Source organism: Pteronotus mesoamericanus, unplaced genomic scaffold (genome assembly GCF_021234165.1).
Source record: "Pteronotus mesoamericanus isolate MK-2021 breed Mesoamerican mustached bat unplaced genomic scaffold, CSHL_Meso_final contig_73, whole genome shotgun sequence".
Taxonomy (NCBI): Eukaryota; Metazoa; Chordata; class Mammalia; order Chiroptera; family Mormoopidae; genus Pteronotus; species Pteronotus mesoamericanus.
Genome location: NW_026555245.1, coordinates 10,117,540 through 10,139,571, shown reverse-complemented (window position 1 = coordinate 10,139,571; position 22,032 = coordinate 10,117,540). Strand labels below are relative to the sequence as shown.

The 22,032-nt window shown below is 41.9% G+C and overlaps 1 protein-coding gene and 1 pseudogene across 1 annotated transcript in view; one reads left to right on the top strand and one right to left on the bottom strand.

The window, feature by feature from the left end:
- Positions 1 to 8,158, bottom strand: part of PRUNE2 (prune homolog 2 with BCH domain) — a 243,896-nt gene extending 235,738 nt beyond the window's left edge. Inside the window, exon 1 of the mRNA XM_054583007.1 lies at positions 7,954 to 8,158. Within this exon, the coding sequence (XP_054438982.1) occupies positions 7,954 to 7,989 (36 nt within the window). The 5' untranslated portion in view covers positions 7,990 to 8,158. The remainder of the gene's footprint in view (positions 1 to 7,953) is intronic.
- On the top strand, positions 736 to 1,513 carry LOC129078247 (40S ribosomal protein S4-like; annotated as a pseudogene).
- Positions 8,159 to 22,032: the final 13,874 nt, after the last annotated feature.

Genomic DNA, 22,032 nt, shown 5'->3' with positions numbered 1-22,032 from the left:
TTTGAGATCAGACATCGGGCTCCAGAGTCCACACAATTAGCCACCATGCCATTCAGCATTTAAGAAAAAGAAGTGAAGAGGGAGAAAACAGGAGCTCCAAGGTTCCTCCAAATCCAAAAGTGCTCTCTGAGATTCTTCCTGAATCTTATTATTCATGCTGGCAACTTTGACAACAGGCTGCTTCACGGTTACCAGGTTAGGGGCTCGGGTATAGAAATGTGTGGTTCTCACTGCTCCCAGGAAGTCGCCAGTCATAAAGGATGAAAAGACAGATGCGATTTTGATTTATTGTTGTCTACTTTCAGCTACTTGTTTCAATGTCCCTGCATGATATATTACTAGGAAAGCTAATTCTCAAATGTGAGTAGGTGAACCTTGAACTAGACAAAACCTGTTGCCAAAATATTTCAAGACCATATACATTCCAGTCAGTCTTGCATAAAAGTTAGTCTCATTCTTTTGCAGTCGCATTTAGTATGAGGTGCATACTATGTACGAAGTGCTGTGGGGCATGTTGACTTTAATGTTTCTCACCTCTTTCTAATCAACCAATCTGGATGCCTGCATATTGTCGCCTGCCCTTCTTCAGATTTAGACCTCTAAGAGTCTATACCTGTTTATCGACTTACTCATTTTTATTGAGCCACTACCATGTGTCACACTTTGTGTAAGACTTTTGCCTTATGGCTTCATTCAGTCTAAAAACACTTTGCTCTTTTTGTGCTTAGCGCAGCCATGGATCACGGTTCCAAGAAGCATCTGAAGCACGTGGCAGCTCCAAAGCATTGGATGCCGGATAAACTAATGGGTGTGTTTTCTCCTCATCCACTGACTGATCCCCACAAACTGAGAGAATATTTTCCCCACATCTTTTCCAGATGAACAGATTTAAATCTGCCCTGACAGGCAATGAGGTAAAGAAGATCTGCATGCAGTGGTTCAGTAAGATTAATGGCAAGGTCTGAAATGATATAGCCCACCCTGGTGGTTTTATGGATGTCATCGGCACTGATAAGACAGTAGAGAATTTCCACTTGATCTATGACACTAAGAGTGGCTTTGCTATTTATCATATTACACCTGAGGAGACCAACTGCAAGTTGTGCAAAATAAGAAATATCTTTGTAGACACAAAAAGCATCTCTCATCTGGTGACTCATGATGCTCGCACCATCCGCTACTGTGATCCCTTCATCAAAGTGAACCATACCGTTCAGACTGATTTTGAAAACTGGGAAGATTACCGACTTCAACAAGTTTGATACTGTTAAGCTGTGTATGGTACTAGGATGTGCTAACTTGGGAAGAATTGGTGTGATCACCAACAGGAAGAGACATCCTGGTTCTTTTGATGTGGTTCAGGTAAACAATGCCAACAGCTACAGCCTTGCCACCCAGCTCTCCAACATTTTTGCTATTGAAAAGGCAATAAACCATGTATTTCTCTTTCCCGAGAAAAAGCTACTGCCTTGCCATTGCTGAGGAGAGAGGCGGGAGACTGGCAGCCAAATAAAGCAGTAAGTGAAAAGCTCTCTAGGTAACACAATAGGAAGATTTTGTACTTAATTAAGGATAAGATGGCATGAGTCATTGCCCCTCCCCCAAAAAACCCCTAATTACTGAGGTTCAGGCACTGCACCAGGCCCTGGACATACCATGGTGAGCAAAACCATACAGATACCCATGTCCATACACTCATTAATCAAATTAACATTCCCAATAAGGATATAATGGCAAGCTGATATAAGTGAGCTAAAAAAAATAACACCTGGCTTATATGCATGAAATAGGGGAGGTGGGGTAGGGAGGGATTATTTAGCAAAGCCATCCCTTCTTCTTCACCTAATCAGAAGAGGTAGGAGCTATTTACGCCAAGTGGAGACAGGAGGAAAAGCCAGCAGAAATTGGACAGCAGACTGGGCCAGAGTCCAGGGTCACATTAAGAGTGTTGTCTGTTCTTCTAAGAGCAATGGAAAGTGATAATGAGGTTTTAAGGGAGAGGTGGGAGAAGTGTGAAAGAGGCTTTCAAAGTGACCTACCTCATATTAAGTCAGAGAGTGGTCAGCAGGAGACCAACTGATTAGCAGGCCATCGCTTCCACCCAGATGACTTAGTGGTGTCTGGAATGTGACAGGTGGGGAAGGGATAGAGGAGAAGGAAATTCCCAGTTGGAGAAACTGGATGAATAATAATGCTATTCACTGAGATAAGAAACTGAAGAAAAGGACCAACTTGGGGGCAAATGAGAAGGAGCAACCATTGTTCCAGGTTCTGTGCTAGGGGGCTTTATGCAGGTACATTATTTTGATTTACAATAAACCTGCAAAATAGGTATCATTTTCCCTATTAAAAACCCATGGCTTTTTAATCAGCTTGGTTTTTCTAACTGAGCCTTCAAGGGCCTGCTTTTCCTGGGCAATATTGTGCCCAGTTAAACTCCCAAGAGCTCTTAAGAAGAAAGAGTACTTTTCTCCGGAAACCAAAGCCCAAAGCCGCAGGGCTCAGATAGACATGTATCTGCGACAGTGCCGGAGATTTCGAATAGGCTACGGTGGGACCCATGACTGTATATCAAAGCCCACGTGAATGCTGCCCCCTGAATATACCAGCCCTGCCCCTCCCAGTTTCTTTTCAAAGACTCCAAATTCCACAACTCTCCCATCAACCCCAGGGTGCAAAAGGAATCAATGACCAGGGCAACACCATGCACTTTACCTCCCTGGTCCTCAGATGTTCTTTCCCCTTTTGAAGACTTTACCCATGATACTCATCCTTCCCCCTTTTCTCTGCTCAGTCAGTGCTCCAGGGAGGAGTGCAGATGAGGGAAGAGTGCTGCCTCCATCGCCAAGGCACCATTGCTTACGAGAGCTCCCCGGAGAGGCACGCCAGACCCGCCATGATGTTACTATCAGCCCAGATAAATGCTACATATGACCAAGGCTGTTACATTTTTACCTAGTTTAACATGGCATACTCCCAAAATCACTCACTCACCTGACCATGTCCTTTAAGACCCAAGGTGCTGTCTGAACGGTAGTGACCAATTCTTTAGCTTTGAGGCAGGCCAATCCACTCTGAGATTTACACTGAAAAAGTCTGGGTCTTCTCTGTGGGCCCTGAGATCGGGACAGTCACAGCTCATGGTCTGAAAGCTCCGGCAGTGAGAAATGGAACTGACTCCAAGTATAAGCGATTAAGGGCTCTTTTCTCATCAGCCCTTCAGCGGGCGGTGCCACAGTCACAGAAGTGCTTTGGGTTCTTGAGTTTCCTGCTCAGAATGCTCTGGCACAGTCTCAAATGCACCAGCTCTCACTTATGATGGGGAGGGGACTGATCCCATGGACAGTGATGAGAATGAGCTCAGCTCTCTGAGTGAAACTGCTTTGCCAGCATCTCCATCATAGCTAGTTCTCACCACAGCGGCCTTTTGAAAGGCATAGAACTTTCACTTTTAAAATGTTTTTACCAATGCCCTGGCTGATGTGGCTCAGTGGATTGAGTGCCTGCCTGCAACCAAAGGGTCGCTCGTTCAATTCCCAGTCAGAGCACATGCCTGGGTTGTGGGCCAGGTCCCCAGTGAGGGGTGAGCGAGAGACAACCACACATTGATGTTTCTCTCCCACTCATTCTCCCTCCTTTCGTTTCTCTCTAAAAATAAATAAACAAAATATTTTTAAAAAATGTTTTTATTGGCACGCACAACCTTCCTCCCATAAAGGAAATCAGGAAAAATATATTCCTCTAATTTCCAATTTAGATGATTACCCTAAAGACATGGCACAGTATATTTTCTTTCCTTTTTTAAACTTCATTTCTGTACACTCTAATGTGGTTGTTCATTTAGTTTTGAATGTATTTTCTTATCTCTATGCCACATACCACAGAGTATAAGTTGACATGCAGGTCACCCGGAACTTTTATTCTGTGGAAGTCCTGATATTGACCAATACCCACTGCCGACGTGAGCCCTTCACCTGCAGTTGTCACTGTTGAAGTGGCAGATACATTCCCCAGACTGTAGTGCTCATCCTCTCCCCACCCTGTTTTTGAAAACAGCATTCCTGGGGCATTAATATGCCCTGTGTCCATCCAGTGACAGCTGACACTCCTGCCACACACGCACTCCAGGCTGGCTCACGACCTACAGCTTAGGGCATGTGTGCTGCAGTGCTCCCCACCCTGGAGCAGCTGCTTCAATTGCATCAGCTGGCGGAGCCTGGGCAGTGGGAGAGGCTCAGCAGCCAGTCTACCCAGTGCAGGGACCCTGGCTTCCTGCCAACCAGATCCCAGGGCTCTGCGTTCCCATTTACCTCATTTCCCCCCTCCTAAAGTTCATGAGAACTTTGGCCATTTACTGCCATCATGAGGCCGTCTTGGTGTGAATAGTCTTCTGAGCTGGCCACTATGAAATGGAGGATATTTCCCTAACTACAGCCTACGGCAGGTGCTCCCATTTCCTACCTGCCTCCAATTTCTCATACCATAGAAACGTAGAACTACAAAGGACTAAGACACCACTAAGACATCTTGGTATAACCAAGATGAAAAGTATGGCTAAAACTTAAGGGCAGACCTAGAACGACAGGATTTGATCTCTGTCCCTATTTCAGCTCAGAATAGACGGGTTCAAGAAAAGCCAGGTGGACAGTGACAAGAGAAAAGGAAAATGTGTTTTCAGATCAGAAATAGCTGGTTTCTCACACCAGATAGTGAGCCAAGATAACAAACATCATCCTTGGATTACCACCTCAACTGCCTTGGAGTCTAGCTCTGATACTGCTTCCTTCACTGTTCTAATTGTTTTTACAATAATTGTGTCGATTCCCTATCTGCCGAGAAGGTAGCGTTTCTGCAGACTGTGCATTGCAGGAGTGACTACTTCCCTTGCTGCCCTCCACCTTCAGCTGAGGTTTTTCTTTTTCACAAAGAAGCTCCAAGGCACCCAAGCTGCCTCTTCCTGACAAGGCAAAGGCAGGCCCCCAGAGAAGCATTTGAGATCCAGGAGGGGCGATCTCTCTGAAGCCACACTTTGGGTTTACTTTTGCCTGTTCAGATCATTTTCACCTGTTCTCCAGAATGAAAGGTAGTATCAGAAGGGGTGATTTAGGGGGAAAATGTGATGGGATTATGTCCGTGAATCTGCCTCAATTTAAGGACTTGAGAAACCAGACTGGGATGATAAATAGAATTGAGAGAGTGCTCTCCCAATTTCAACAAAAATAATCTTCAAACTACCTGATAAAAATTCAAAAGTATCCCTTCCACTTCGAAGATTTCTGTTCAACCCAAGAGCCTGGCCTAGAATGGGAAAACTTCTCCCCTCGCAATGACAGATGAATAATAAGTGTTCCTAGTTAGGATTAAAAGGCACACAAACAAATTCCCCAAAGTTCGATGATTGAAATTTTATCTATGGCTAATAGCAATCCAATTTTGGAGTTTTAAATTTCTTTGGTCTATTGAAATTAACTAGCTTTAATGATGATTAGGTTATGTTAAGACTTTGGAAAGGACATTGACTACTTCAAACCATTCAAAGATACATACCGTGCTGACAGAATATCAAAGAAGTGAAGTAGGTAGAAAAAAATCTGCCAATTAAACTTTCTTAACATATAGTATAGATAAATTTGTACTGACTTCAGATGGAAAACAGCTTAAACATAACATCTAAATTCTATCTAACTCTGATCTAATAAAGCTTAAATGAAAACCATCATGATGATTCTCTTCTCCTTAAAGTATGTCCCAAAATATAGCCTAATTTTTAAAAATCCTACCATTTTATTATGAATAAACTCACAAATGAATGCCATACTTATTGATATAATTTTTTTTCTCTTAAACAAATATGCCCACTAAAACAAAGGTTATCTACTACAAGAGATGAATGTTGCATATTAAGTAAAAAAATAAAATTTACCCAGTACACGCAATTTGTCAGGGAAAATGTGACACTAAACCACCTCTGCTGCAGCTGAATATGAAAGACTAATTGAGATCTCTAACAGGAAACCTATTCCAAGAAAGAAAACAAGATTAGCAGTAATTGTTCTGGCTAAAGCAGGAGATTGGGAACAGTATTTCAAACAACCACTTCCTTTTCCTGTCTTTTATTTTTTTTAATGATGTAGAGCAATTGCTCAGCTAATGAAGGGATTCGGTAAATAAACTTGCACATGACTCTCAACTGATTACTCTGAAATAGAGACTTTTTTTATTCCAGCAATTGCTCTTCAGAAATGATACAAACCTCTTGGTCACCCTCCACAATCTAAATCTTTATTGTTAAAATGAATATAAGGGTAGCAGAGTACAGGTCTGGTCTAAAACTGCATTTATCATTGATCACCATTCATTTTCATCTGCAAAAAATTGATAAATAAATAAGCTGCCAAAACTGACTTTCCTTTTTGACCACCTCTCACTCATTATTAAGCAAAGAACACAGAGCATACTTCTCTTATCAGAAATGCAAGTGAGTTTCTACAATCTGTATTTTCCTTCGTGTGCTCATGTAGAACTCATGGGGGGTCAGCAACAAACACAGAAACGATCACAAAGTTCCTTGGTTCTAAAACCCACACAAACATTCAACTCGCTGGGAGGCTTAAGGTAGAAAACAAAGTAAAGTACTTATATTAGCACTAATCAACTTACACAGTCTTTTAAAAGATACTTACAGTTAAGTCATGGTAAGAATCACACTTTCCTCTGCACTCCCTTTGTTGTTCTAGGGTGAGTTACAAGTAACAAGCCTGCAAATATCCTGCCTTGTGAATAAGACGTCACCCACCTTAATGCAGAGTTTATATTTTGGCTTCTAAGGTTTAAAGGTTAAAGGCATCATCAATTATGCATTTCCTCCTATGCCAGGCCTATAAAAGGTGCTTTCACTGTTCATTAAAGATATTGCTTCTAAATGGGCAGAGGCTTTTGTTTCAAGTGCTGAAACAGAAACAGTTCCATTATGTTTATTACTGCTATGCTGGAGCCCCCAAACAATTTGGAATTAGGAAACTGCTAGAATCTGTCATTCCAGAATATGTAGCAGCTGTCAGTGTACACTCTTGGTCCACTCTTTGTACAATGAAACAGTTAAACATAGCTGGCCCCCGTCCTGTTCTCCTCCCAGGAGAACAACAGTCTGGCAAAACCCACATCAGCAGCAACAGTTGGGGCTTTCCCCTTCTCTCTCTGTCCCATGTTACAGCTCTGAATAAGGACCAGAGAGACACATGGTTCACAAGAGACTATCCCCAACTCCCGCACTGGAGCAAGCTCTGTGTGAGGTGTGTTAGCATAAACTGCGCATTGGCACATGTCCTTCCTAGTTGACACTCTGACTTCCTCACTCATGTTTTGCCACCACCTCCAGCTAAAGCCAGTTCTACGAGATTCTTTGTTTTAAATATAATCTTTCTTGTATTTTTTTTTCCATTACCATGTAGTCCCCTTATCCCCTCCCCACCCCCCGCAGCAATCACCACAGTGTTGTCCATCTGAGAGAGTCTCCTTTTCCTCTTACACTTTACACGCACCGCATCTGCAGAGGCTGGGCTCTTGTTTCCGGGGAGCACCACACCCATTCATCCTCTAGCCTTCAGGAGCAAAATGCAGATTTGGCTGGATCTGCCTCTCTCCAACCTCAGGCCGAAGGGAACAAAACTGGACACACAGCACCCAACTTGAGCCAGGTTATGACCGCCCCCAGCTCGGCATTTTGGCTGGCTTGGGGGAGAATTCTGGAGACAGACTACTTGCGGTAAGCACCGGAGTTCCAGAAATTCTTTCCAGGGGACAATCTGCATACCCTGACAACTAAATGACAAAGTTATTTCTTCCTCTTCTACTGCAATGCCCTTTATTCTCCATCAGAACACACACACGCGAGCGCACACGCACACACGCACACAGGCGCACACACCTCACAGCTTTGCTTCCTCAACTTACCAGTTTAGACTTGGCGCGTTGCAAAAATTCTTCCATATCGTTGCGAGAGTTTTGGGCCAGGGGTACCCGGAGAGGGGCAAAGGAAGATCTCGGTCGAGAGAGAGGAGCGGAGTCTCCGGGTAGTGGCCGCCTGGGGCGCAGCGACCAGCCGCTCCTTTCTGCCGCTCGGAGGCGGCAGAGGCTGTGGCTACCCCCTCAGCGGTCGGGTCCCAAGGCTCCCAGCCCCACCCCTGCGCTCCTCCGCCGCTCAGGGCTACGGACTCAGCCCTATTAAGGAAAGTGGGTGTGCCTCCGGGAGCCCCAGGGCGCGCCCTGGCAGCTCGCAGGCACGCGCCTGCGGGACCAGAGCTCGGGACCCGGACCCGGGGGCGGGTGTGTTGGGGGATGGCCAGGGGTTCCTCGGCCAATCGCAGGGCCCTGCTGCGGCCTCCTGACGTGGCGCGCCTAAAGATGCTGCAACCATGGACAGCGCCCAGAAGTGCGAGCCAAGTGCAAGGGGCTGCTGCAGAGGGAAGCTCTGCCGCAGGCACTGCCAGCCAGCGGAAAGTGGGAAGAGGGAGAGTGGGGAAAGAGGCCCCTAGAGAGACCCCTCCTCGGCCAGCGCCTCCCTGGCTAGCTGGCACATTACGGAGAGCTCCAGCGGTCACTTAATGAGCTGGCTCTGCTGGCCTGGCCAGGGGATGCACTCAGCTAGTCGGCGGGGCGGGGGCGGGGTGGGGGGGCGGGGCGGGAGTGTAGAGGGAGGAGTGAAGGGGGGTGACTGTTACTGCTGAGCTAAAAGCAGTATAACCTTGATGGAAAATAATCAGAAGAGCAGGTTGGAAGGTTGTGCAATGTTGCATCTATCCTCCTTAGCCTCAAAACATACCCCCCCAGCCCTGTGCCTCTGCAGTTCACCCCAACTGGGTCCCTCTGATACACTCCTCCCTTATCTTGACCCTGGGGCTGATGCACAGATACACCCTCCTGCAGTCTGCGTCTACTCTCTGGCATGTACACTCAGGGGAAGCTGGTGCAATAGTACCTTCCTACTGCACAGAGGTCTGTGTTTCTACAAGATTTCCCAATAATTTCTACGTGCCTTAAAGTTTAAGAAGTACTGCAATATGCACTTAAAAAGACAGCTATGGACCTTATAAACCATAGAACTTTGCTGTGTGTACTCTCTAGGCTTATCATTTCACCGGCTATACCACCTCAGGCTTTCTCTTACATCTGGGCTTTTGTACATCTGCCTATACTACCCTTTCCGTCCTGTCCCCAGCCCACACTGCCTAGCTAACACAAGGGTGACTGCACATTAAAATCATATGATAATCATCCAGGGCTTTGAAAATACTGGTTCCCAGGCTTTATCCCAGCCCAGCTGAATCAGTATCTCTAAAGGTGGGGCTACAGTGTCAGTCAGGTGTAAAAATGCCCTAAGTGATTCTAATGTGCAGCCCAGGTATGATCCTCTGGTTTTCAAACTTTAGCATGTGTCTGACCACTTTGAGGTCTATGAAAGCACAGATTTCTGTGCCTTGACCCCAGAATTTCAGGATTAATAGGCTTGTCTTATTCTCAGAATAATCGCCCTGAGAATTTACATTTTTTTACATTCTCCCTGGGTTTGCTGATGTTTCCAGTCCAGGTACCACACTTTGAGAATGGCTGTCTTAGAAGTTGTCCTCTTCCAGGAAGCCTCCTCTGATATACTCCTCCCTTTCCACCCTCAGACTAAGTCAGTTGCCCCTTCCATGTTGTCATAGCAACCTATATTTTCTACTCTACTATCAATTGCCTTATTTTTCTGTGTTCTCCAGGGTGTAAAGTCCATAAAAACAAGGACCTTGCCTGCCTAATTCATTAACATATCCCTAATCCAGTTCATGTCATATACAGATCCTCAGTAAATACACTTTACTGAACAAATTTATGTATGGAAGATTTTTTGTTTTCTCTCCCCCCCCCACCCCGTGTGTGTGTATACATGAGACAGCAGGGATGGGGGAAGGAAGAGGGAAAGAGAGTGATAGGGTGATTATCCAATTATTTTTTATTCAGTAGGATCCAATGGAACGAATCAGCAGAAGTCTGGAGACCTGATTAAAGGAGAGTGATAGGAGCATTAAGCTGCAGTTTGCATTCAGGTGATGAGTTGTGTGGAAGCTAAGATTCTATCTACTTTCTTTGCTGACTTAAGTAGTTTAAAACCATCCAGGTAACCAGTGTTTTGTCAGCCTTTAAATCTGTGAAGTGATCACAATTCAAGTAACTTTTCTAGGAAAAATTCTCAAGAATTCTTTGCCTCTGACTCCGCTGGGAAATTTAGTGACAATACATGATACTGTTTTGTTCCTCTGACTTTTGATTTTAAATATTCTGGGTAAGTCTCATACAGCATTAAGATTTCTTAAGGTTGTTTTTCTTTTTTTCCTCCCCTAATGGATTCAAATTTCAACATACATTACCTGGAGTTTTTCTCCTCCAACAATATCCTTGCAAAAGCTTCTCAAGATTTATCTCCTCCAGGAAGCCTTCCTGAACTGGTCATCTATACTACAATAGTTTCTCGAGGTTGCTGTAACAATTATCACAAACTCAGTGGCTTAAAGCCACATGAATTTATTATCTTTTAATTCTGTAGGTCAGAAGTCTGCCACCAGGAGAAATCAAGTTGTCAACAGGGCTGAAATCCTTCTGGAGATTCAAGGGGAAACTCTTTTTTTTTTTTTTTTTTTTTTTTTGCCTTCTCCAGCTTCTAGAAGTATCCCACATTCCTTGAGTCATAGTGCCTTCCTCCATCATCAAAACCAACAATATTGCATCTCTCTGACTCTTCTTCTATAGCCACATCTCCCTCTGATTCTCCTCTACCTTCCTCTTCCACTTTTTAAGGACCCTTGTGATTATATGGTCCTACTTGGATAACCCAGGAATATCTCTCCCATTGTAAAGTCAGTTGATGAGCAACCCAAATTCCCCTTTGCTATGTAACCTAAAGTATTCCCATCCTGAGGATTAGGATGTGAACTATGTTCTCATTCAACATACCATACAACCTACACCCCAAATTATTTAGTGGCTATCAGCTTTTGATCCTCAATTTCTTGCATTCCATAGCAGCCAGAAATCTAGTGCCTTTAACTCTAGGTTAGAAATCATCAATCCTGGCTGCACAATGGAATCACCTGGCAGGCTTTGAAAAATATTGATGGTGTAGATGAAAAAGGGACCACATACTAAACCCGATAAGCTCGAGGGAGGCCTGCAGGGGGGCCTTACAAACTCAGAGACTGAAAGTAACCACATAGGATGGTCTGAACATGAAAATTCCTAACTAAAGAGAGTCATTAAGGGTAGTCATGCCCTAGGCCTGTAGTTTCCTTGACAAAGGTCAATCTTTACCTTAAGTGAACCTATCTATTGTTCTTTTTGCATCGAAGGTAACAAATACACCTTTGAAATGTCAGGGGAATTTCCTTTCCCAGATCCCACAGGGCACACCCACCACGCCAGAGCCTAGAGACCACAGAACCTCTCATTGTTATACTGTTCCCCACATACCATCTCTATGAGCTGTAAACGGTAATTGTTAACTATCCTGTACCCAATGTAAAAAAAAGTGTGTGTCTCTCTATGAGGATACACAAGAAATGGCCACCAGCAAGTAGGAAGAAGGTCCTGCTCAGTTTATGGGATTTTTGAATAGCAGCCTGAGCAGACTAATGCAATGTGAGTGCTGGGGAAAGGAAGACTTTAGGGCTCAGTCTAATTCCATCTCCCTATTTTACTGAGTGGTACCAAGAACCAGAGTAGTTCAACATTCTGCTTGGGCTAAGAGAGCTGCTTAGAAGCAGAGCCAGGACTGGAACTCAGTTCTCTATCATTCATTCATTTATGGATCATTGACTATGCTCAGGAAGGCATTCTGCCTGACCTAAAATGTACAAGACAAGATCATTGCCCTTAAGTGGCTCATGGTCTAGTCACTATAATACAGAGAGATACAATTAGTGATTGAAAAAAAAATGTAGTATTGTACTGGCTGAGACACAATATGGTGTCATGACTATAATCTGGATTCTCATCCCTGCTGTGGAAGATTAAACATGGCTGCAAATTCTTTGACTCTCCTCCCAATGAGACATCAGGTCTATGTTCCTTCTCCTTGATTCTAGAAGAATTCCATGATTTTCTGAGCAATAAAAGACAGTAGAAGCAACACCATGACAGTTTCTGGGACCAGGTCGTAGGAGACTGGCAGCTTTTACTTCTTGTCTTTTGGAATGCGCACTCTTGGAACCTAGCCATTGGGCTATGAGGAAGCCCAAGCAGCCACGTGGGGAGGTCCACATAAAAAAAGAACTAAGAACTCTGGCTAATAGCCCAGATGCCAGCCATATGAATGAGCCATCATGAAAAGGAATTCTCTAGCCCCAAGCAAGCAACTGTAGCTGATGCCACGTGGAAAAAAGTTAAGCTGTCTCTGCTGAACCCTGCCTACAAGATTCTCGACCCAGAGAATAGTAAGATATAAGAAACTGATTATTATAGCCAATAAATTTGTGGGTAATTTGTTATGCAGCAATACGTAACCAGAACACCTGGCCATTGACAAGCTACCTAACCTTGGGCTAGCTATCTTCTCTAAGTCTATCTCCATCTATAAAATAGGAATAATCTTCTCTTTTAGGATTTCTGTGAAAATTAATGTAATAATACATACAAAGGATCTAATTCCTGGTCCATAACTACCACTATTGTCATTACAAAGAGTCTGGAAGTGGACATAAGGGTGACCATGAAAAGAACCACACACGAGCGGAATCTCTGGGTCAGTTGTGGATGGACCAGCAGTCACTAAAACTGTAGAATTGTTATATTATAGGTAATATATCTTGATATAATATTATTTCTATAATATAATAGAGAATACCATAAGGTAGCACTAACTTACATCAAGCAACACCGTCTAAGGTTACACTCATTTGGAAACCTCGTACAGTGCGATGCCTGTTTCAGAAAAAGGCACTGCAGCGGCCCCAGCCAGGCATGTTTCTCTGAAGTAACGCATCTGCCTGCACTATTCACAGCAATGTCTGTGTGTTTCCTATCCCCAAATTACCACTCCCTGCCCCCACTGGGTCTTCTCTTTACAGCCTCTCCCAGGAGCACTGCAGCTCTGTAGCTCTTCCAAGGGGCTCTTACTGCAGTCAGCACTGTGACAAGGGCAGCCGAGGTTTTCCTTATCGTGGAGCTCACATCAGTGTGACATCAGGGAACTTGGATGTGAGACCTGTGTGCTGTTGGGCAAGTTCCCTGACCCCTCTGATCATCAGTCTCCTCATCTGTGATATTAGAAAAATAATACCTGCGTTTGTTATTTTACAAGATTGTCATACAGTATCAAATGCTAAAATCCTTACATATGTTGGAAAATGTTAACAATGGAAGGGAAAATAACAAGGAAAATTTCCTTTTTTAAAGTATATTTTATTGATGATGCAATTATAGTTGTTCCAATTTTTCCCCCTTTGTTCCCTTCCACCTGGTACCCCTTCCCTCCAACAATCCCTCCCCTTAGTTCATGTCCATGGGTCGTGCATATAAGTTCTTTGGCTTCTCTATTTCTTATACTGTTCTTAACATCCTCATGTCTATTTTGTACCTACCAATTTTGCTTCTTACTCCCTCTACATTTTCCTCCAGTCTCCTCCCCCTCCCACCTCCTCACTGATAACCCTCCAAATGATCTCCATATATATGATTCTCTTCCTGTTCTAGTTGTTTGCTTAGTTTTTTTTTATTGTTTTTTTAGGCTCAATTGTTGATAGTTGTGAGTTTGTGGTCCTGTTAGTGTTCATAGTTTTGATCTTCTTTTTCTTAAATAAGTCCTTTTAACATTTCATATAATAAGGGCTTGGTGATGATGAACTCCTTTAGCTTTACCTTATCTGGGAAGCACTTCCATTCTAAATGATAGCTTTGCTGGATAGAGTAAATGTGGTTGTAGGTCCTTGCTTTTCATCAGTTTGAATACTTTGTGCTAGTCCCTCCTTTCTTGTAAAGTTTCTTTTGAGAAATCAGCTGATAGACATATGGGAACTCCTTTGTAGGCAATGCTCTGCTTTTCTCTTGCTGCTTTTAAGATACTCTCTTTATCTTTAACCTTTGACATTTTAATTATGATGTGTTTTGGTGTGGTCCTTTTTGGGTCCAACTTCTTTGGGATTCTCTGTGTTCCCTAGACTTGTATGTCTATTTCTTTTGCCAAATTAAGGAAATTTTCTTTCATTATTTTTTTCAAACAACTTTTCAATTGCTTGCTCTTCTTCTCCTTCTGGCATCCCTATGGTTAGATATTGGCACATTTGGAGATGTCTCAGAGTCTTCTGATTCTCTTCTCATTTTTTTTTAATTCTTGTTTCTTCATTCTGTTCTGGTCAATTGTTTATTTCTTCCTTATGTCCAAAATCGTTTATTTGAGTCCTGGCTCCCTTCCCTTCACTGTTGATTTCCTGTGGATTTTTTTCTTTATTTCACTTAGTGTAGCCTTCATTTCTTCCCTTATGCTTTTGCTGTACTCGGTGAGTTCTCTGAATATCCTTATCACCAGTGTTTTGAACTCTGCATCTGGTAAGTTGATTACCTCTGTTTTGCTTAGCTCTTTTTCTGGGGTTTTGTTCTAGTCTTTCATTTGGCCTATATTTCTTGTCTCCACAATTTGCAGCCTCTCTGTGTTCATTTCTGTGTATTAAGTAGAGCTGCTTTGACTCCCTGTCTTAGCATATCTGTTGAGTTGTATGGAGTAGAGCCTTAGGTATTTTCCAGGGCAAGGCAACCTGCTTCACTGCTTTGTGGCTTTGTATGTGGGGTAGGGGTCAGAGAGGAGACAATGCCACTGTCTGGCTACTGGAGGCTTGTGTGGCACGTACCCCATTTCCCCTCACTTCATGCACTTCCCATAAACAACTGGCTTCCCTGTAGCTGCCGCCCTGGTGGTGGGTCTCATAGTGGGTGGGTTGTGTGTATTCTAGGACCATGTGGGCCCTTTAAATGGATTTTCTCTCAACACACTGGTAGTTTCTTCTGCCACCTCAACCCCCACTGATTTTTACAGCCAGAAGTTATGAAGCATTATTTTCATGGTGCTAGAACCATGGGCTGCATGTCTTTCCTAGGGTTTGCATCACTCACTCCCAGTGTGGCTCTCCCAATTTTTATCCACCACACAAGAATGTGGGACTGCCTATTCTGCCAGCTGCTTCCACATCACCACTGCCACACTGTGTCCTCTCTGCCTTGGCACCCTGTCTCTGCCCCTCCTACTCATCTGAATGAATATGGTTTCTTTAAATCCTTGGTTGTCAGACTTCCATACAGTTCAATTTTCTGACAGTTTTGGGTGTTTTTTTGTTTAGAGGTTAGTTGTGATCCTTCTTATGGTTGTTTGAGATGAAACATGTCTATCTACACCTCCACCTTTGCCTGGAATCTCTCAAGAGGAAAGTTTCTTGTTTGGTTAAAACAAATACCTGACAAATGCCATCCTTTTAAAAATGGACTGTGGCTGGATGGCAGCTCCTCCCTCACCATTCAAGCACATTTCTACTGAGCTTCCTTACTGACCAACCACACTTCAAAGAGGTGTGGTCTCCTTGGTGCAGCTGTGTTATGTTTGCTGCTTTAAATTATTTCATGTGACAAAAAATGTCCAGTAAGCTGTGCCTCCCACTTGGACTAAACTTAAAAGCATTTCAAGCTTGTTTCAAAGATGAGAAACTGAAGAAAGACTGATGTGCATTAACTGGTTAACTAATATATATTAACTAGTGCTTCTCATTTTGCTTTTAAGCAACTATTAAATGTCTGTTTTTCACTCTGTATATGGTCAGATACTATCACTTATGAAAATAATGTCAATAGGGAATGCACTTTCTTATTTTTGCACTGTTTTGCACTGTTTTGACAGAAATATCCAATTTTTTTTTACAGTAAGCTTTGCAAGACTTTTAAAAAGAAGTCCATATAACCATAATCCTCTCTGAGTTTCTGTTAAGAAACAAGAGGATTTTCTGGAATCATCAGGGGCTGTATTAGTGAGTGGCAGGATCAGGATTGTTTGGGAGAATGTCTTGAGAGTCAAACGTACAGGCTTTCACTAGGCTACATACTACTTGCATCATTTCTGGGAACTGCAGGCATCTTGCAGAACAATGAATTAAATTTGAAAGGACAGCAGAGGAGAGGGAAAGTGCCCTGGCTCTGTGAGTCATCAAGATAATGAGGCCATGGCCATGCTTGCAGATCTGTGGCCTGGTGAAAGATGAGGGGTGATAGTCTTAATGTTTCCACCTCCTCTCAGGGCAGGTGGTTCAAGTTTTACACACTCTTCCTGCAGAAAGGTATCTCAAGTCCCTCTAAAACAATACTGCTTATTGCAGAGGTACAATAGAAATTTTAACTTAAGATCCTGTCATACATTTCTTTTGAGCAAGTATTTGACAAGTAAAGTGAAATATTAATAATTTCCAAGTCCTGAGAGCCTACCTGTGTGATCACTTATCCTGCAACAGTCCTACAAGATTCAGAACAATAGCGACTACAACTGATCCCATTTTAGATATAGCAAAGCTGAGGCCCCAAATTCCATATTGCCATGCCCTAAGATTGAAATCCGGACACCAGAGTTAAAATCCAAATCCTTTTCATTACAAAGGTCGTTGTTTAGTGAGCAGTTACTTTACATGAAACATTGTTTTAATCTTATATTAATAGTGTTTAATCCTCATAATAAATGAATAAAATGATACTATTATTAATGCTCATCTTAAATATGTGCAATCTGAGGTGCAAAGATGCAATTTGCCTCTAATTACAGAAGTAGTAAAAGACCCAAGTTAGGATTCCAACTCAGGTGAAAAGCCCCAGAGTGCAGGTGCTAAGCTATTGCATATCACTGCGTCTCTGTTGCTTTACACCACAAATAAATAAATAAATATATAACAAACCTGGAGACTGGAGAAGAAATAAGTACTCACTCTACTACTCTGTCAATTACATTAAACCTCCACTATACTTAAAAATGAGTTGTTCACATCCTCACCTACTCAGTACTGCTTGGCCACACAAATATCACACCGGCTGCTTGCAGATGCAGCAGAAAACGCACCAGAAAAAAAGAAGTGAATGTACCCAGAGCTTGAGCATCCTAAGTCATTAAAAACTCTGCCATAGATTAAGGTTAAGCTATGGGTTGAGTTACTTCTTTCTCACCAGGTACTCCTTTACCTAGCCCCCATTATCAAACACTCCCTCTACACTAATTAACTGGAAAACAAACCACATGCTGATAGTCAACAGCCTGAGTTTTAGTCCTTTGGATAGTGATGTTTTTGCCTCCCCAGGTCTTTGTTTTCTAGGAAAAATGAAAGACTTGAGTGGATGTTTCCAACGTTAAAATTCTAAGGTTACAAAACTAAATCATGCAATTAAATATTGATATGGAACATAAAAATATATATAAGGAAAAACTGTCTCATTTTCAATAAAAAGTCTTTAAATATTTTTTAGCTTTATATGTTTGTGGACAACTCAGATGAATTATGTTAAGATGGAATAAAAATGTTTATCTAAGAAGTGTGTTTTAAGGAACAGCGATTTATTGCTCAGTAATTAAGAGATATGAACCAACAAGCTTGGAAAGAGAAAAATTAACTAGCAGGATTTGTTACAGGTATCTGGTTTCTTATATTTTAAATGCTGATGTCTTCAGAGGAATTATCTATTTATGACAGGAAGCCTGAAAAAAATGACTCAAATTTCAGGTTAAAGGATGCTACTGAATTGTTGTTTAACAAAGATAATTTATCTCTCTTCTCACACGGTGGTAGTATTGAATATTTCACTCAGAAAAAAAGAAGGAATGTAGTGTTCAATGTGTTTCCAGTAATACTATATACAAAGAAGTAAAATAGAATCGATATTTTTAAAAAGTCCAACAAACTGCCAATTTAAATGAGGGCAAAAATTACTTGCTCTGCATGTCCCAACTCTAAATCTCTGCATCATAAGACATCTGGAGTTCCAGAAGGAAAGGACAAAGAAAATACAATTCCATTAACACAGAGCCATAGTGCCAGCTGCAGCATTTGGCTTCTTTGCTGTAGTTTCTTCAGCCGGGGCTTCACAATGGCAAGGGACTTGCTTCCCAACCAGTATTTCTTTTAAGCTCTCCTTGACCCAGGCCCTGGGTTACACCACTTGGTAAGCACCCTTGAGAAATGCTGTCACCCAAGTGCTCTGTCTCCTCTCAAGGATTCATGTTAATATTCCACTAGACTTAGTGCAGAAAATGAAGTTAGGAACAGATACTACTTTTTCTGCATCCTGGATTCCTTATCCTGTGTCCCCACCCCCAACACCTTACTTTCTGTAGATGAAGGACAATAAACATTCTAAAAACAAGTTTAGAATATGGAGTCAGGAGTTGGGGAAGTTCCGCTCTACGATCACTCCAAAACTACAAGAACCTAGTTTGGTCATTTGCTCATTTAATAATAAATTGATATAGATTCATTATCCCCAATCGAGTACTTAGTTGAAAAACTTTATTTATGTACAAAAGGAAGAAAGCCATTCTTTTTCAGAAAATGTCATGGCAATAACCAAAACCAGTCAGTAACAGTTGGCAGCTTTGTGGGATAGCAAATGTTTTATGTTGAATGCTATGTCATCCACCAAATTAAGGTGATTAGTCTTCTTCCTCTTGTGGAACTTTAAGGTTCTAGAGGCTTTGATCTTATTCCTTTCTGTATACCCACAACCTGTCCAGAACAGTGCCCTTTCCATAGTAGGTCCTTATATAATTACAATAACAATTATTGACCAATTCCTCTTTAGCTGAAGCCTTGAGGAAGAGTGACTCATTAACCAGGTAGAAATTAAAAGAAATGCAGGCACTTTTGAAATCTCTTATTAATTTCTAGAAGAGGATCAAAATGGTGGTTTTTGATTGTATTAAAAGAAAATTCTGACTTTTGTTGGCATAAATCTGAAAACATGCTGAGTGGGGAAGTACAACATCACTAAGACCAGAATTACTACTGAGCCAGAGATGAAAAGAAAACAAGGAGACAAAAAGATAGTTTAAAATAATCTCAAATATATATCTGTTAATTGCCATTTCAATTCTTCAAATATTTGCATATGCAAATATGTCTATGCAACACTGAATAATTAAAAAAGGCAGATAGTTTGAACTTGCACAGCAGAAGCAGGCTGAAGTAGAGAAAACTGACAGGGGACCAGAAGGAGGCAGCAAATCTGGACTCTTTCCCTTTGTGATAAAGAAGACTTGTAATGACCCAGAGGCCTTGGGAGCTCTGGAAAGGGACAACTCCAAATGAGGGGAAGACACCTAGAAGGAAGTGGAAGAAGTCAGGGAGTTGATTGGTCCTCACACACAAGTCTATGACAAATTCCTGTATACAGGAATCACGTTTATTAAGCTCCTATTGTATTCCAGGTACTATTCTAGGCACTAGGCACTGGAGATACATATAGGCAATGTGTTCTCATGGAGACCTTAGCTGGTGGAAGAGAGACAATAAGCAATTAAATATATAAACAATCCATTCAAAATATCAGAGGGTACTGAATAGTATGAAGTAAAAAGAATGGCTTGATACTGACTGGGGGAGGGCCAGATCTACTTAAAATGAAGTGGCCATGGTCTCTAGTAAGACCCGAGGGACAAGAAGCCAGCCATATAAAAGTGGAGAAGAAGGCACTCTAGGCAGAGGACGCATGAGAGCAAACATGTGAATAAAAGAGCAGACCGGCACAGCCACAATGCCCAGGACAAGGGGGGAAGTGGAGATGTGTTCTGATTGAGAGGCAGGGCCAGGTCATTAGGCCCCTCAAGGTCAAAGTTTCCTACCTTAGCATTTTATTGCTGATAAAATAATGGTGGGAAACCATCAGAAGAGTAACATGGCCTCAGGTATGTTTTTTGTAAAAACTGCTTGAACTGCTCTGTGGAGGGCAATCGTGTTGTGTAGGGGAGGGAGAGTCACAGACCTCTTGGTGATCTAAACAGTCATCTCTGCAAAAGATGGTGATGGCTTAAACCAAGAGAACTAGGAGTGGAGGAGGAAAGAGAGAGAATAATAGCAATAACAAAACAACAATAATAATGAAGAGATATTTTGAAGGGGAAGGCAAAGTGGAAGTAAAGTAAAATCAAAACCCATTAATTGACTAAATACTTCTAATGCTATATGTATTAAACCATGGCATTTGTAATACTAGAATACTTTGTACTGATGGGGTCTATTCCAGCCTTGTGAAATTTACCACTGGTGAATAGCAATTCTTAATTTCACAAAATGAAAACTACAGAAAGTAGCCAAATCAAGTTTATTTGGCAGACACTAAAAGTTTCTTGATTGTCTACTATTTTTCCTTTATTTTGGAAATTCTTCCAAAAACAAATTCCTGGTAGAAAGTAGACCCCTAGTTTGTAGTAGACATTGGAAAGCAATTCTAGGAGCATGGAACAATTCTAGGAGTTATTAGTGTGGTTCCTTCAGAGATTTTGTTCATGTGATCTGATTTCTTTTTGACCAGGTAGCCTTTAATTACAATTTGTCTCTACACAGAGGTCTCTCTACAGAGAAAGGAGCAAAACAAGGACTAGCATATTTTTCATTGCCTACAATGGGTCAGCATTGTGATAGGAATCTGAAAATATTTTATTTCACTTATTTATCAATCCACCTTTTTTACCAAGTTGGTTCTTTGGGCTTTACTTTACAAATTAAGAAAGAAATAAAAAAGAAGATTGGAGAGTTAAGGGTGACTTGCCCAAAATCACATAGCTGGTAAGTAGCAAAATCAGACTGCTCAGTTCAAATACCATTTAATCCCAGAATTTTCTGTGCAGCTTTGCTTTGTTTTGAGCATCTGATTGGGGAAGAATGGTCAAGAGAACTGAAAAAAGGCTAAAACGATCTCACTGATTTACATTTAAAAGGGCAGAGTTCAGATCAGGAAATCCTGAAGACAAGGAGAGAGAAGAGCCAGAGTGCAGGCAACTTTAGGAGAATTCAGAGACCTGTAAAAGATAAAAAGCGGGAATTTTAGGCAGCTGCCATCTGTGATGTGTGAAGTATTGGAAAAGAGATGTGGGAGAGAGATTTTAAGAAAGTAGTCTGTATTCCATGTATGGACTTCCTCTTTGATGCAGCTCCTTGATATTTCAGTAAAGATTTAAACTGTTTTCAATGCTTTGAAGGTTCCTTTATGAGGGCACCATTAAAATAAACCAGGAGGCAACCCAGACTTTGGTAGGTTGCATGAGCCTCCTGTAGAATTTTATGTAGTAGTTGAACCTGAACTCAGACCCAGACCTGTCTGATTCCCAAGCTCATGTCTCCTTCACCACACAGGAGTGACTTCTAAATAAACAAGCAAACAAAATAGCCTTATAGTTACCTCTGACTCACACAGTTTTGGAAGTTTCAAATTGCTATATCTCTACCAGCTATTTATGTGGCTTTGGCTAGAGTCAAATATATGATTTTCAGAAAATTATATAAGCTTGGCAAAGGAAAAAATAAAACAGTTGAAATATTAGAAGAAGAAAGCTAAACATCCTAGGGTGTGCTCCTTTGACGTTCATCCTGTGATTGCTTATATCTAAACCATTTATTCAGACACAGAGAAAGCCTCACGAGTGTTTTTTTAAATTTTAATTTATTTTTTTCAAATACATTTATCTCTGCCTACCCCCCACCACTTTCCCTTGCCCCCTCCCTCCTTCCCTCCATCAGCTCTTCCCCTTTGGTTTTGCCCATGAGTCCTTGCTATATAGCAGGGACATGAGTGCGAGTGTTCTTTACAGATGTTTTTAGGAGTTCTCTAGGACAACTGTGACTCTACTTGATTGAATCTTACTGCTTGATTTGACAACATGTAACTCCACTAAATGTCCAACATTTACAAGGCAAACAAGGACAGAGGATCCCAACAATGCACTTGAGAAGGAAATAGCACCCCATGTTCCTGAAACATAGTAAGTCTTCAACACAT